Genomic DNA, 16,730 nt, shown 5'->3' with positions numbered 1-16,730 from the left:
ACCCATGATGCAATCATCAGTGGGAACTAAGCATCAACAAGGCCAAACAAGTAGACCAATGACTAATCAACTAACATCAACTAACTACCACTTGGAAGGTAAAACTGTAATACAAAATTTAGAAGGAAAGACAATTATAATATTACTAAGTGGAACGGTAATGGGCTTTAATGCAGTCAATTAAAATACCACTAAGTGGGCAAAGCAAATCTTTCCTCAATAAATCAGGAAAGAGCAAATTGCTTCATCCCACTTTTCTTAAAATACTTAGTGCCCATTTGGGAGCACAAATAGGCTGTCATTCAGTCATTTTTTGGGATGTCCACTTAAGCCTCTTTAGATAGCTTATCCAGAGTGCCTCAAAGCAACTGAACCAGCTTAATTGAATGTTCAGCTCAGCCCTCCTAAACAGGCACTTAAATATTGACATGTTGTAGGGACCCTTGCTTGGTGCAATGGTAAAATCTCAAGCCAATGAGCATGAGAATGCAAATTTAAGTCTTAGGGTGGCCAGTGGCCACTTTATTTGAAAAAATAGCAATTGTTAGGTCATACCCAGACCACCCCTCCCTAAACCCTGGATAGTCAGGGCCAACATTGGTAATGGTCCTAAGGAAATGTGTTTCTGTAAATGTTTGTAATGACTCATAGGAGTTTTTCTGGGTCTTCTTCCAAAGGTGTGCTAGTGCGGAGAAGGTGCCACAAACACAAGAACCATATCAGACAGTTTTTTCATCAGAGGGTCAATGTTCTCTTACTGCTCTCAACCCAACCATTTTTTTCTCCTTTTTAGGAGTAGGAACTATCCCTGAGTTGGAAAAATGAAGACTATTACTTCTATCTTGGCCTATCAATCCTACATTTTTTGCTTGCAATACAATGACTATATGTGGAAGTATTCAGTATTTTACCTTTTATTGCATGTTTGTGGTCTTTATTTATGAAATATAAGTGTAAATGAATCATTATCTTACCTTTTTTGTGGTTGACTAAACATAGCAGATCAATCAAGGATAATGAATATCTTAAATGTCCTATTAAATGGTGAACAATATCAGAAATGAAACATAGCAATACATTGCAAACTACATGCATACTTCAGTGAAAGAAGTATGCTCAGACAAAATGACAAATAGAACAAGGATAACAATTTTTTTATAGTCAAGAAAACAAGGATATAAATATACCTGTAAGAGTGCAGCAATAGCACCAGGTGTGCTCCACAGCAATGGAGCCAAATCTTGAAATATTTCTCTCTTCTAAAAATTCAAAAATAAAATCAGTTATGTATAAAGAAAAGAAAGGGAGGACAAAGAAATTAAACAAAAAAAAAAACATGTGTATGTCTGTTCCATATAAATAAAAAAGATTTAAAAATTCCTTTATTAGTAAAAAGATTTAATATTTCCTAACTACACTGTAAACATTAAATACCAATGTTAACAAAACAGGAATATGAGTTATGGTACCTCCAAATCACCAAAAAAAAAAAAAAGCAATGTTGAACCGGTTGTCTTGTTCTAATACATAGTGATATGGGATTGTATACCATTTTTTTAATTGATTTAGATGCAGTGTAATCGGGTGTATCATGGCACTGAACTGCTATAATTGCTTGACATTAAAAAGTAAACATGCTGTCACAATTTATTTGAATCCAAAGGTATGCAATGAAAGATAAAAGAATTTGCTCCCTCCACCTAGTTCAGTAGTTCTAAATATTTTAGGAATGAAAATAACAAAATACAGTAAGAGTGAGAATATTTAATATTAACATGTTAACTGTCGATACCTCATACCAATTTCAATGCCATTAATTGATAAGACGTAATGTATCCTTCTATTTCCTGGCACTACATGGATTTCATTCCAAAAAAACAAAATAAATATGCAAATATATTGGTGTACAAGAACTCCAACCGCATAAGAAACTTGCCTATCGTTTTGGAAATCTTCCATCCAGTTATTGTAACATGACAAAGATCAATTGTGTGCCAAATTAATTCGGTTACGAACATTTCGATTATTTTGTTTCTGATAAGCATATATCGATCAAATAAAATCAAAAAAGAAATGGATATAGATGAATCTGTAATATCAACGCGATCCTTCAATATAGCTTCTGAATAAGCTTCAATCAAGCTTCCTCAGTGTCATTTCCAAATTATGGAAATTCGAACCAAAATAAATTATATAAATCCATTATCAAGATTTTGAACAACAAAGAATATCACGGAGAAAAACTATATATTTTAACAACACCAAAATATAAAAAGCCGTTCCGTTTCTTTAGATCAAAAGAGCGCAGCCGTTGATGGGGAAGAAAGATGAACTAATCCAGTAAAGGAATATTGCCTTCGAAAGTTCATGCAGAGCATTTTCCCTAAGATCAGGATTGCTTAAATCGAACACCAACTGCTCGGCCGAAGCCATATTACGGTCTTTGCTGGCCTGAGCGGTGTTGGGGTTGGCAGAAGAAGTGTTTGGACCGCCAAAGGGAGGGCTCGGAGAGACTGATTGAGGCAGCATCAAGGTCCGGTGCCGAAGAAGAAGAGCCGGTGACGGATTTTCTTTTCTGGATTATAGAACATGTTCTGTTCGGTATGTGGAACACACGTGTGATGAATGTGGCGAGTGGCGACCGAATCTTGCAGAAAGAAAGAAAGAGGCCTGTGATGTCAGAGGTTCTAGTGGGCCCTCTCTAACGACGTGGTTTAGCCGCGTGACGCTGTCTTCGCATTCGCAACAACCGACTCCGAAGGCAACCGATATCACTTTCGCTCATAATTAGGCTCGATCGATTTGAATTAGAGATTTGTGCTCGAGATCGAGTTCTGCTTGAGTCAAAAACCTCGAAAGTTCAAGTTCGACTATCTTTGATTACAATTTTTTTAAATAGCTAAGGTTTCTTTCAATTGCCAAGGTGCCAAATTGAGGTCTTTCTCAACTGCTAAGGTGTCGAGTTGAGGTTTCCCTAACAGACGAGGTGTTGAGCTAAGGTCTCCTTTAGTTGATGAGGTGCCGATCTGAGGTTTCCCTCAATTGTCAAGGTATTGAGCCGAGATCTCCCTCAAGGTGTTGAACCAAGGTCTCCCTTAATGGTTGAGGTGTCATCTAGCTCGAGCTCGATTCAAATTAGAGACTTGAGCTTGAGCTCAGAAGTTCGAGCTCGGCTCGGCTTGAACTCGACTACCTTTGATTGTAGGTCTCCTAGCAGCCGAGATGTCGAACTGAGGTCTCCCTTAGTTGGAGAGAGTGTGGCATTCTTGTAATTTGTAAGAAAGAGAGAGAGTGGCATTCTCAAAATTTGAAAGAAAAAAAGCAAGAGAGAGAGAGTGTGGCATTCTTGTAATTTGAAAGAAGAAAAAAAGCAAAAAAGAAAGAGTTGGTAGAGAGTGTCATTCTTGTAATTTCTATGATTGCGGGTCCCCTAGTAGCCGAGATGTCAAGCTAAAGTCTCCCTCAGTTAGAAAGAGTGACATTCTTGTAATTTACAAGGAAAGTGCATTCTTGTAATTTGGTAGAGAGAGAGAGAGTTGGTAGGAGAGAGAGTGGCATTCTTGTAATTTGAAAGAAAAAACAAAAAGATTGAGAGTTGGTAGAGAGTGGCATTCTTGTAATTTCTATGAAAAAGGCAAAAAAATAATGTTAGATTTCCTTTCCCTCATCCTCAAGCCTTCTTACATATACATTTCAGCTTAATATATTTATACAAATATAGATATAGATTTAGTCGTTGAGCGTAAAAACTATTTTATCCTTATGAGTTGCCATTTACAGCACGCTCTCAAAACAGCCCAGGCTATTTTTACTTTTTTTTACAAACAGCCAAATTTTTTCTAGGGCAATCCAGTATTCCGAACCATGAGTGTGGCACATGGTCAACCACCTGTGCGACTGATCACTTATGCAATATGGGCGAGATATCGGATTGGCTGAATGTGATGGCTGTTATAGATGTTGTATAACCATTATTCAGTAATAACGCCCCAACATCAGTCATTCAGTTTAAGTGAAAGTTTTTTTTTTATTGTAAAGCAACACCAAAACAAACAACAAAATTAAAAATAAATAAATAAATTAAGGTCTAACCAAGTCTTGGTTAGCTAAAAGTTGGATCCACTCAGGCGGATCCTCTAAGAAGAGCCCAGACTCCGTCAGACCTCTTCTAGCCAACTTATGGGTTACCATATTTCCACATTTGCCAACATGCACAAAGTGAGTAGAAAGGACAATACACATGAGAATGTCCATGCACAAAAATTTGTGTTCAAAGCCATGTCAACCTTCTTGGCATTCAAAGCATGGACTAAGTATAAGTTGTCTGATTCCACAAGAATGGACTTGTCCTTGTATCTGTTCAGCACTTCCAAGCTCCTTACAATGGCTAGAGCTTCTGCTTGTATCGGAGATGCCACAGTAGACTTTTCAAAAACAACTGCTAGCACAGTCCCAGTTGAATCCACCAGGATAGCCCTAAAACCTGAGCGTCGTGGGCACAAAAAGCTACCATCAACATTCATTCTTGAAAATTCTGGCATTGGCGCTCTCCAAAAAACAATTGTCCTTGCTTCATTATCGCGTTGCTGACGAGAAGAACCTTGCAATCCAACTTGGGAAATCCTCTGTCTCTCTCTTTATCTCCACATCCTATATAAAACAAAAATATCGAAGCTCGGGTTTGGGTCAATGTTTTCAAACACTTTCAAATTCCTGCTTTTCCAGATAATCCACATAGTCAAAAAAGAGAAAGCAATCATATCATTATTAACACTTTTATCAGTTGAGCACCTGGTAAGCAAAAAGGAAAGCCACTGTTAAAAGGAGCTCAAGTTACTCCCATCCATAATTCTAATTCCCAGGTGACTACCAAACCACACAACTTTAGCATGAGAACATTCAAATAAGCAATGCATAATTGTTTATGAGTTGATGGAACAAATAGGACAAGTAGCATCAGATGCCAATTTTCTTTTAACTAAATTATCCTTAACCGCAATCGCATTTACATATTATTTCCATATGAAGTTTTTAATTTTTTTATCTATTTTAGCTTTCCATAACTTTGACCACTAACTTTTCTTTAGCTCTTCAGCAGTGCTACTTTCTTCTCTGGATGGATTTCTCCCACTTTTCAAGGCTTTTAGGACAAAATAGCCAGATTTAACTTTATAATGTCCATTTGAATTGAGAGTCTACCTGAGTTTATCATCCCACTGACCCTTTGACAAGTTTATACTAAGAAAACTTTTTGCAATTGGGTCACAGAAATTGGCCCAAATTACTCTCTCATTTCCAACCAATAAGTCCTTTACCCAAATTAAATCAAGATTATTTGGTCTAGGGCCTGTAATTTTAAAAAACTTAAAATTTTGTAGCCAAGGAGCATCCCAAATCCTGACCTTTGCACCCGAGCTTATTGCCCAACATGTTCCTTTTTGGATAACCTCTCTATCTGTTAAGAGGCTCTATCACCCTCATGACCCATGCTTTGAAAACTTATCAATTAAGAAAATTTTCTTTTTAATGTATATGGCTCTGATCACCTTAACCCATAGGTTGTCCTCTTCCTTGCAAATTCTCCAAACTTGCTTGGCTAGACGAGCCAGGTTGAAGAGATATGGGTCCCTAAAGCCCAAACCACCCGCTAATTTATTCCTACTAAATCTCTCCCAACAAACCCAATGGGTATTTCTGGAGCCCTAGGATCCCCCCCACCCCACCATAATTTTGCTTGGATGCTTTTCAACTCCTTACAAACACCTTTCGGAAGTAAAAAGCAGGACATGGTGTAATTTAGAATGGCACTGGCTATAGCCTGGATCAAAACTTCATTCCCTGCCTGAGAGAGCATAGATTCATGCCATTTGGACATAAGCTTCCCCACTTTTTCCATTAGGAAATAAAACAGGGCCCTTTTGGACTTCCCAACTTGAGTAGGTAGCCCCAGGTAAATAGAGGAAATATGCACCCTCCTCATTTTCAGAAATCTGGCCAAGATTCTTTGAATTTTGGGGTTTAATTCCTACTGAAAAAAAAAATTCAAACTTTGAGAAATTTACCTGTTGACCAGAGCTTTCTTCATACACCTTGATAGTGTCCAAGAGAACCTTCCCTTCACCCAGGCATGCCTTAGTGAATATGTAACTATCATCTGCAAAAAAACAAATGAGAGACAGTTGGGCAATTCTTGGTGATGGAAATACCTAAAATTTTCTTTTGGTGCATTAGCTCTGTCAGATTAGTAGAAAAGACTTCGGAGCAAAACAAAAATAGGTAATGGGAGAGAGGATCCCCCTGCCTCAACCCTCTTTTAGGAAAAAAATTTTGATCCCGGCCTTCCATTAATTATCACTCTATAAGAGATTGTGGAGACACATTGCATTATACCCAATTCACCCATTTGGGCCCAAATCGTAATTGGATAAGCACTTTTTATAGAAAAGGCCACTCAATTCTATCATAAGCCTTACTCATGTCTAACTTTAGAGTCATCCAAGGAGTTATACCCCTTATTTTTCTCATAAAATCAATAATTTCATGGGCAAGTAGAATGTTATCCTGAACACACCTACCTGGAGTAAATGCACTCTGATTTTCACAAATCAAATTCCCCATTTGAGGTTTAACTCGGTTCACCAAGACCTTTGCTATGAACTTATACACTGTGTTGCACAAGCTAATGGGTCTGAATTGAGAAAGGTTTTCAGGATTCTTTACTTTTGGTATTAGTGCAATGTGGGTTTCATTAAACTCTCTTAAAATTTTGCATGTAACAAAAAAAAAAAAAAAACTGCCTTCACAATATCCTCTCCTACAATTCCCCAATACTTTTGGAAGAAATGCTTGGAAGTCCATCTGGGCCAGGTGCTTTCCTTGGGGCCATTTGAAATAAAGCATTTTTTATCTCATCATCAATTATGTCTAATTATGGCAGATCTCTGTCCATCTCATTCAACTTAGGCATCGCACAGTTCAATAAACTATCATGGATTCTTGGGTGTGAGGTCTTGAAGATTCCACTTCTCCATTAGTTTTTGCTACCCCATCCCTTTGCAATCAAATGAAAAAACCTTGTATTCTTGTCTCAACAACTCAGCCAATTCACTCTTGATTTTTGTTGCCACATAATTTCGTCTCTCTTAAGCCAAACAGCTAGCTCAGCTTCCAAAGTTTTGACTTTGGTAGCATTGAAATTTTGGCATCTTCTCTTAACTCCACTATCCAGGCGAGTCTTCAAGTCCATAATTCTTTGCTAGACATTTCCAAATTTGTCCTTGTTCCATATTTTTAAAATTTTCTTTAGCTTTCTGCATTTGTTGCCTAGATTGAACTAGTTGGAATCAGAGTTCACACATTTCCAGTAACTTTCTAAGATATTTGGGAAATGGATCCGATCCTATTTGCCTTTGTTGGATTTTTGGATCATGTATATATATATATATATATATATATATATATATATTATTTGTAGTATTTTATATTATCATCTATCTATATAAATATATTAAGCTGAAATGTGTATGTAAGAAGGCCTGAGGATGTAGGAAATGGAATCTAACAGTATTTTTTACCTTTTTTTCATGAAAATTACAAGAATGTCACTCTCTCTCCTACCAACTCTATCTCTCTCTTTCATACAAATTACAAGAATGCCATCTCTCTCTCTCTCTCAAATTATAAGAATGCCACTCTCTCCCCTACAAACTCTCTCTCTCTCTCTTATAAAATTACAAGAATGCCATTATCTCTCCAACAGAGGGAGACCTCAGCTCGACATCTTGGCTGCTAGGGGACCTACAATCAAAGGTAGTCGAGTTCGAGCCAAGCCAAGCTCAAACTTTTGAGATCAAGCTCAAGTCTCTAATTCGAATCGAGCTCGAGCTAGATGACACCTCGACCACTTGAGAAACCTATAATCAAAGGTAGCCGAGCTCGAACTTCCGAGCTTTTGACACGAGCCGAGCTTGAGCTCAAGCTCAAGTCTTCAAATCGAGCTCGAGATTGATAGCTTATGAGCGAGGCTCTGCAACGCAAGGCCCCCTCTGCTAGTAAATATATTAAGTTAAAATGTGTACGTAAGAAGGCTTGAGGATGAGGGAAATCGAATCTAACAGTATTTTTTGCCTTTTTTCTTAGAAATTATAAGAATGCCACTCTCTACCAACTCTCTCTCTTGCTTTTTTTTTCTTTTAGATTACAAGAATGCCACTCTCTCCTTACCATCTCTCCCTCCCTCCCTCCCTCCCTCTCTCTCTCTTTCTCTCTCTTTCTTTCAAATTACAAGAATACCATTCTCTCTCCTACCAACTATCTCTCTCTCATAAATTACAAGAATGCCAATCTCTCTCCTATTGAGGGAGACCTCAACTCCGCTCAGCTGCTAGGGGACTTTCAATTAAAGGTAGTCGAGTTTGAGCTGAGCCGAGCTCAAACTTCTAAGCACAAGCTCAAGTCTCTAATTCGAATCGAGCTCGAGCTAGATGACACCTCAACCACTGAGGGAGGCCCTTGGCTTGGCACCACGGTCACTAAGGGTGATCTCGGTTCAACACCTCGACAATTAAGGGAAACCTCAGCTCGGCACCTTGTCAACTAAGGGAGACCTTAGCTCGACACCTCGCATGCTAGGCAAACCTCAACTCGACACTTCAGCAATTGAGGGTTCAGCAATTGAGGGAGACCTCAGTTTCGCACCTCGGCAATTGAGGGAGACCTCGGCTTCGCACATCGGCTGCTTGAGAGACCTACAATCATAGGTAGTCGAGCTCGAACTTCCGAGCTTTTAACTCGAGCCAAGCTCAAGCTCGAGTTCGAGCTCAAGTCTCCAATTCAAATCAAGCTCAAGTCTGATAGTTTATGAGCGAGCCCCTGCAATGCAGGGCCCCCTCCAGTAGTTTTTTATAAAAATAAAAATATGTAAATAGTTGAAAAATAATTGTATTTGTTTTTTCCCTTTCAATAATTTACTATTTTTTCATAAATTAAACTGAATCGGGCGAGATTTGTATAGTCAACCTCCTTAAAAGGAATCAGATTTGGATAAATGCTTGCGGGATTCAGCTCGATTTTCAAATTGAATTTGGACTGGAATTCATATTACTGTAACGGATTTGAATCCAATCTGATCCATTTGTATCCCAATTATTGGTTATACATTCAGTATAACAATGAATAGGGATGGCAATTTCATGAGAATTTTCCGGTATCCGACCCGTCCCGACCCTAATAGGACCCGTTTATCAAAACCCTATAGGGTTTGGGACGGGTTTGTGATTTTAGCTTAAAACCCTATAGGGTTTGGGTTTTGACTTTAGCTTATCCGATACGTGATACCCGAGATGCATAAATATGAACCCATAACCCATTATATTATATATCATGCACAAATTTTAAATTTTAAGTAGTAAGATAATTATTCTATTATTAATATTTTATTTGTATAAATTTCTTAGGATTAAAATCATCATTTGATGTAAATTTGGATTTGATAGATTGTTTATTTTATTTGGTTATAAAATGCTAATTTAAATATTATTTATTTTAACTTTTAGTTGGAAATGTTAATCATATATATGTATTAATTGTTTTGATGAATGCAAAAGTTAATAAAATCTATTTTATTTCATTAAATAATACAAAAGGCGAGATGACTTAGTGGCTTAAATTAGTGCTAAGAGATTTGGTGCAATCATTAATTGATCTGGGTTCAAGTCATATTATAAGCATTAAGAAACTTTTTTTTAGTTGAAAACGTTTGGTCAAGGAGTTTAACGGGTGGGACGTGTCGAGACGGGTTTAACGGGTTTGGGAAATTGAAAGGAAAAGTTATACGGGTTTGGGACGAGTTTGGAATCAGGGATATATAGGCGGGTTCGGGAATGGGTAGGGCAATTTGCATGGGTACCTTACCCGTTGCCATTCCTAACAGTGAACAAATTCATCTAACTAGTGTCAGATCCAATATATAAATATAACCATCTAGATCACAACAAGGGTCAAAAGTCGATCAATCTGAGCACCAGGTTCATTATTGACCCATTCGAGTAGGCTTTAACTTTGACGGAGTTGCTTAAAAAATGAAATAAAATAAAATAAATAAGGTGGTGTCCAGCACTGTGTTCATATCGTGGACGAGACCGGTTCATGCTATGTCATGGACCGGTCCCGTCCACACCCCAATTTCACGTCCAAGACAAAAAGTCGTGGTTAGGGCCCGCGCACGCTCTATTTTTTATCCTCTGCTTCACACTCTCCCTGAAAAGCTGAAACCCTATTGTCTATTTCACATTTTAATATTTTTGTCATTAAAATATGAATTACTTTACTTAAATTTGTAATTTTAATTTTTAATGTTTTATCAATAAAATAATGTTTTTAAATATTTAAAATATATTTTTTAAAAGTTTAATTATTTTTTCTACTGTTTTTATAAAAAATAAATATTTATTGGTTAATATTAATTCATTGATGCATTTTTTAATATATTTATCATATAATATGCAAAAATTAGATATTTATAATTAACTGTGTAGATCAAGGTTTTCGAACCACCGTTTGCCCCAGGAACTGTCTAGGCAAGCGGTTTCGGTTTACCCCAAACCCATCTTTGGCCAAAAACTATTGAAAAACTCAACAACCTGTTGACTCGAGCGATCGAACTGTCGACCCATTCAACGGTTTTTTATTATTTATTATTTTTTTAATTTGTTTGTCAAAATGGGTCGTCCATTCGAACTAGACGGTCACACCGTCAACTCGGAAACCTGTGGCCATAATGGTATCATTTTTGGGTCATTTTTTAAACCGCTGGTGATGAAGGAAGATTTGGCCCGACCTCGTAATCACTCAACACGTGGCAAAGGCAACAGCTCGGCACAACAGCACGCCCAAGGCGCGAGCTCCGAAAGGAGGAACCAACAGTCTGAACTCCCTACAAGGAACCCAAACTCCCCGCAAGGAGCCCGAGCTCTCCCTTAGGCCCCGAGCCTTACGAACACAAAGGGCAACAACCCGAACTGGCCTGCCCCATGGCAGTTCGGGACACACCTCTATCCGAAATCAAGACTTCAGCTCGCTCACCACTCCAGCACTTCGCCTCCAGGACGCCGAACTGAACAACCGTACCGTGCCTGACACCGAGGAAGTCCGTATCCAAGGGCGACGCACTTGACTGACTTGGGATCTGACTCTTGACAGCCGCACTTCAACGGCCACCTGCCACCGCCATCTCCAGTTACAGAGACGGCTCCGACAAAGAGAGCAGTGGTGGTTCTGCCCCAGCAGAGGTGATGACACCCGAACTGGCAGGAGCGCAGAGATAATCATAACCGACCTAACAGAAGCTTAGGAGTGAGTGCGCGAAATGGTTATAAAAGGCTCCCTACCCCCCAAGAACAAGGTATGTGAACTTTGCGCCCTCAGGTTTTATCTTGCCTTTGAGAGAGTATTAATTTGAGTTTCGGAGCAATCTCACCGGGTTCCTCCCCGGAGATCCCCCACTTTCTTCTCCGTTTCAGGCCCCTATTGCTCCAGTTAGAGGCAAGGTCGTTGACAGCTAGGACCGGCCGGATAGTGCATCATCAATTGGCGCCGTCTGTGGGAACGCTTCTAAAAGCCTCCCTTTAAAACTCTCATAACATCTTTTTTCCAAAAAAAACCCAACACTCATGGCTTGTTCCAGCAACGCTGGACGTGGCACGGAGATGAACACCACCGGGGAACAACTTCAAGTCCGCGTGGTGTGCATCGGACAGTTCATCGTCCCCCTTCCAGTGGTTGGGATCCCTAGCCTGAATGCGCCACGAACAGTGGCGCCCGTAAGCCTTCCCGCCATGAATGTCCCCTTTCCTCTCCCTGTCGAAACAACCTTTACTGAACCAACTGCTCTCCCACTGGCGACTAGCCAGAACCAGTTTGACGACCTGATGCAATGCATGCGGGCAATTCAAGCCCAAATGCAACAATTCCAGCAGCACCAAGTACTGCACCACATCTCTCAGTATCACTATCAGCAGCAGTCCCCCCAACTGCCCCTGAACCAACCACTACATCCACCTCGGCACCCTGCTCCAAAACCGGTTAAGCCCTCCCCTCAGGGTCGACGCCATCACCGAGGAGAGGCCTCCCAGCTTCAGAACCCCCACAAGAGACAGGCCTCATCCCCGAGCCGAGGGGAAAGAAAAATCACCCCCGCCTCGCAGCTCGCCGGGGACCTCACCCGCCAAGTCAGTATCACGACACTCCAAGTATGAACTCCCGCTGACAGAGAATCGATTCAGCGTCCTAGCGGCAGACTACCAACGGTCCGGGCCCATTAAGCTCGGCAACACAAAGGCCAGCAACGCCAGTACCAGGCCCACTCAGCAACGAAGGCACCGGCGAAGTCGTCGAACTGCCACCGGTGTCCTGCCCGAGCTCAGAGGTAAAGAAGAGACAAGCTCGGACAAGGTAAAAACTGCCCCTATTCTACCAGTTCCTTCTCCCCTCTCATCAGAACTCCTCGCAGTCCCCATGCCCAGAGACTTCAAGCTCCCCCCTTTAGACAAGTATGATGGGTCCTTCGACCCCAATGACCACGTCGATGCCTTACAATCCCAAATGTACCTAGCCAGGGCCAGTGAATCGTGCATGTGTGTAGCCTTCACCACCACCTTCAAAGGGGTGGCCCGCACTTGGTACAGGAACCTGGCCCCTGGGTCAATAAGAAGCTGGACCCAATTCGTGCAGGTCTTCACCGCACACTTCGTTACCAGCAAGCAGTGCCCCAGAACCGAAGAAAGCATCTACGGAGTAGTCCAGAGGGAAGGAGAGTCCATCCGGGGCTACATCAAGCGGTTCAATGACACGTGCTTGCAGATACCGCGGCTGGACCCCGCGGTGCAGCTCGCAGCGGCCAAGAGAGGAGTAACGCACAAGGAGTTCAAATGGAACATAGTAGCTAACCAGCCCGCAACCGTAGCCGAATTCCTCAAGCTCGCAGACAAGTTCATGAGAACAGAGGAAGAGATCAACCAAAGGACCGAAAGTGGTATCGAGGAAAGGAAGAGGGAAGGTGAGCCCTCCAACCCAGTTGACAGAAAAAACCCGGGCGAAGCCAAGCCAGCCGTTCCGAGCTTCCTTAGCAGCTCGGACAGACTACACACCCTTAAACACGAGGTGGACTGAGATCTTGATGACGATCAAAGACGCCCCATACGTCAAATGGCCACCTCGCCTGAAAGGAAACCCAAACGAGAGAAATAAAAACTTGTACTGTAGTTTTCATAGAGATCACGGTCATAGTACCGAACAGTGTAATAATCTCCGGGACGAGATAGAGGGACTCATCCGTCGCGGGTACTTGAGAAATTTTGTACAGCATAATAATAATAAGACAAGTCGGCAAGGGAAGCACGGAAGAGATGCCCCCGAATCCAGCAGTAGGCCAGCCGAACCATCGCAAAGACAGCTTCCAGAAGAGAGGCCAGTTCGGGGAACCATCCACGTGATAGTGGGAGGTTCGGTGGTAGCATGTTGTACTTCGGCAGCGGCCCAGACGTCAGTTCGCGAAGCAGCCTGAGAAGAACATAACCCTCCAAAGAGGCCGAAGACGGAAGAAACGATCTTCTTCACGGAAGATGATGCGCGAGGGGTCCACTACCCCCACGATGACGCACTCATCATAAAACTAAGGATCAGCGACTTCGGAGTCAGGCGCGTACTTGTGGATTCAGGTAGCTCGGCAGACATCCTCTTCAAGTCGGCATTTGACCAGCTTCAGTTGCAGAGAGGCGATTTGAAGCCCGCGAAGACTCCTCTGGTGGGCTTCAGCGGAGAGAAAGTCAGGCCCCTCGGGAAAATAACAGTACCTGTGGAAATCGGCACAAGGCCTTATGCGGTCAGACTCAACCACGATTTCCTGGTGGTCGCGACCCCTCCCGCTACAATGCCATAATAGGGCGACCAATTACGCATGTCTTACGGGCAGTGGTCTCCACCTACTATTTGGCAATGAAGTTCCCTACAGACTTCGGTGTGGGGGTAGCGCGGGGCGACCAGCTTGAGTCCCGCAAGTGTTATGTTGCCGCCCTGAAGGGAAAAACCAAGGTGGCCAACGACCTCGAGCTGGAGTGGCCTACGGAGCAGGGCGAGGAAAGAGCTTCGCCCACAGAGGAAACGGTCGCAATTCCGACTTCGGCTATGGACCCGGCCCAAGTGCTACAGATCGGTGCTTCCATCAAAGAGCATCTACGAACCGAACTGGTGAGTTTCTTACTTCAAAATTTAGATATTATTGCATGGTCCGCGGCCGATATGCTTGGTATTGACCCTAGCCTTATAACTCACAAACTTAATACTAACCCTGTAGTCAGACCCATTAGACAGAAGAAACCCAACTTAGCCCCGGAGCGCTGGAGGGCAGTCGATGAGGAAGTCGAAAAGCTCCTCGCAGCAGACTTCATAAGGGAAGTTCATTACCCGAGCTGGGTAGCCAACCCAGTGCTGGTGAAAAAGGCAAACGGCAAGTGGCGCATGTGCGTCGACTACACCGACCTGAACCGAGCTTGCCCAAAAGACTGCTTCCCCCTGCCCAGAATTGACCGCCTAGTGGACGCGACCTCGGGACATGAGTTGCTAAGCTTCTTGGATGCCTACTCGGGCTACAACCAAATTAGGATGGAACAGTTCGATGATAAAAAAACCAAGCTTCATAACCGAGTTCGGCCTGTACTGCTACACGGTCTTGCCCTTCGGACTGAAGAATGTTGGGGCGACTTTCCAAAGACTTGTGAATAAGCTGTTTTGGCCCTTAATTGGCACGAAAATAGAATGTTATGTAGACGACATGGTCGTTAAGACGCTGCTTTCCCAGAAATTAATACAAGACTTAGATTCTGTCTTCCAAATTCTGCGTCAATTTAGCATGAAACTGAAACCAAACAAATGTGTCTTCGGTGTCACCTCGGGTAAGTTCCTAGGGTACATTGTCAATTGGCGCGGTATTGAGGCCAACCCGAACAAGATAAAGGCCATCCTAGATATGAGACCACCCAGAAAAGTAAAAGAGGTTCAGAGGCTAAACGGCCGCATAGCCGCTCTGAGCCGCTTCATGTCCCAATTGGCAGACCGCTGTCTGCCTTTCTTTAAGGCAATCAAAGGCAAAGGGTTCGAATGAACCCGAGACTGCCAGCTCACGTTCGACGAGCTAAAAAGCTACCTCGCTAGTGTGCCAATCTTAGCTAGGCCCGAGGAGGGCGTGGTCTTAGAACTATACCTCTTAGCAAGCGACGAGGTGGTCAGTTCGGTACTAATAAAAGAAGTAGATCGGGTTCAACGGCCCATCTATTATGTTAGTAAAATTCTGCAGGAAGCAGAGACGAGATACCCACAGATAGAAAAGTACGCACTGGTAATTGCAGCTTGGAAACTCTGCCCATATTTCCAGGCTCACACTGTCATCGTCTTGACTGACAAACCTCTGAGGCAAGTCTTACTCAAGCTCGAGGTTTTCGGTTGGCTGACGAAATGGACCATCGAACTCAGCGAGTAGGACCTCCAGTATAAGCCACAAACTGCTATTAAGGCCCAAGCCTTAGCAGATTTTATCGCCGAGTGCACGTTTAGCCTCGAAGTCCCTAGGCCGGTTGAGCCTGAGATCCCCAGTTCGGGTGAGCCCGGAGCTCCCAAGCCAATAGAGTTTGAACCCCGTGATTTAGCAGCCAGTGTGGCATCTCTTCTGGTTAGGCCAAACGCGAACTGGGATGAGGAGCCCTAGATCCTCCACGTAGATGACTCCTCGAACGAGCAGGGCAGCGGGGCTGGAATAGTGCTGCGCGGCCTGGGTGGCACAAAATTGGAATACGCACTACGCTTTGAGTTCGCAGCATGCAACAACGATGCGGAGTATGATGCATTGATAGCCGGGCTGAACCTAGCGCAAAAAGTAAGAGCAAAACACATAGTTATCTGCAGCGATTCTCAGCTCGTGGTCAACCAGGTTACGGGCGAATACGAAGCACGCGAGTTCACTATGATCGCATACTTGGCAAAAGTAAAGGAGGCTCTGCTCAACTTCCAGTCACACTTCATCAAGCAAATCCCGAGGTCAGAGAACACTGAGGCCGACGCCCTGTCCCGGTTAACCAACACGAGTCACAACACCATGAGAACAGTGTACATAGAAGACGTACCTTGGCCTAGCATTTTCGGTGGGGCAGAGGAGGTCGCTCCCGTCCTTGAAGCAGAGCCGAGCTGGATCAACCCACTCGCGAGCTTCTTGCTAGGTGGAACCCTCCCTGCGGACCGCAATGCAGCTAGGAGGGTGTAGCGCCAGGCGGTCAAATACGTCATAATAGACGAACGGCTGTACCGACGGTCCTACACGCTCCCCTACCTGCGTTGCTTGCCGCCTACCGAAGCTGAGCTCGTACTCCGCGACACTTGGTGGGCAGAGCCCTCGCCCAAAAGGCACTTCGACAAGGGTACTACTGGCCAATGATGAAGGCAGAGGCTGTCGAGCTCGTCAGAAAATGCGACAAGAGGAGGACGCCAAACTACCCGAGGCAACTCGGCCTACGGGTTCGAACTCTTCCTCGAGTTCTACCTTAGGTTCACTAGGACTGTCAGGGGATGCAACTCGGTTCGTAGAACCTGCATCTGACCCCCTTGAAGAACTGTCTGAGGTATTCGAGCTAGACATCGGAAGGAGAATAAGGATTCCAGGAAAGTACTCACCCGGAAAAAAGCAA

General features: G+C 43.0%; 1 protein-coding gene across 1 annotated transcript in view; it reads right to left on the bottom strand.

Annotated features, from left to right (window-relative positions):
* Positions 1-2,639, bottom strand: part of LOC104586177 (uncharacterized) — a 32,479-nt gene extending 29,840 nt beyond the window's left edge. Inside the window, exons 1-2 of the mRNA XM_010243336.3 lie at positions 2,356-2,639; positions 1,188-1,259 (exon numbers count right to left, since the gene is read on the bottom strand). Of these exons, the coding sequence (XP_010241638.1) occupies positions 1,188-1,259; positions 2,356-2,529 (246 nt within the window). The 5' untranslated portion in view covers positions 2,530-2,639. The remainder of the gene's footprint in view (positions 1-1,187; positions 1,260-2,355) is intronic.
* Positions 2,640-16,730: the final 14,091 nt, after the last annotated feature.

Source organism: Nelumbo nucifera, chromosome 2, assembly GCF_055504915.1.
Source record: "Nelumbo nucifera cultivar China Antique chromosome 2, China Antique-T2T, whole genome shotgun sequence".
NCBI classification, from domain to species: Eukaryota; Viridiplantae; Streptophyta; class Magnoliopsida; order Proteales; family Nelumbonaceae; genus Nelumbo; species Nelumbo nucifera.
The sequence above is the reverse complement of the archived record's forward strand: the minus strand, read 5'-3'. Positions and strand labels throughout refer to the sequence as shown.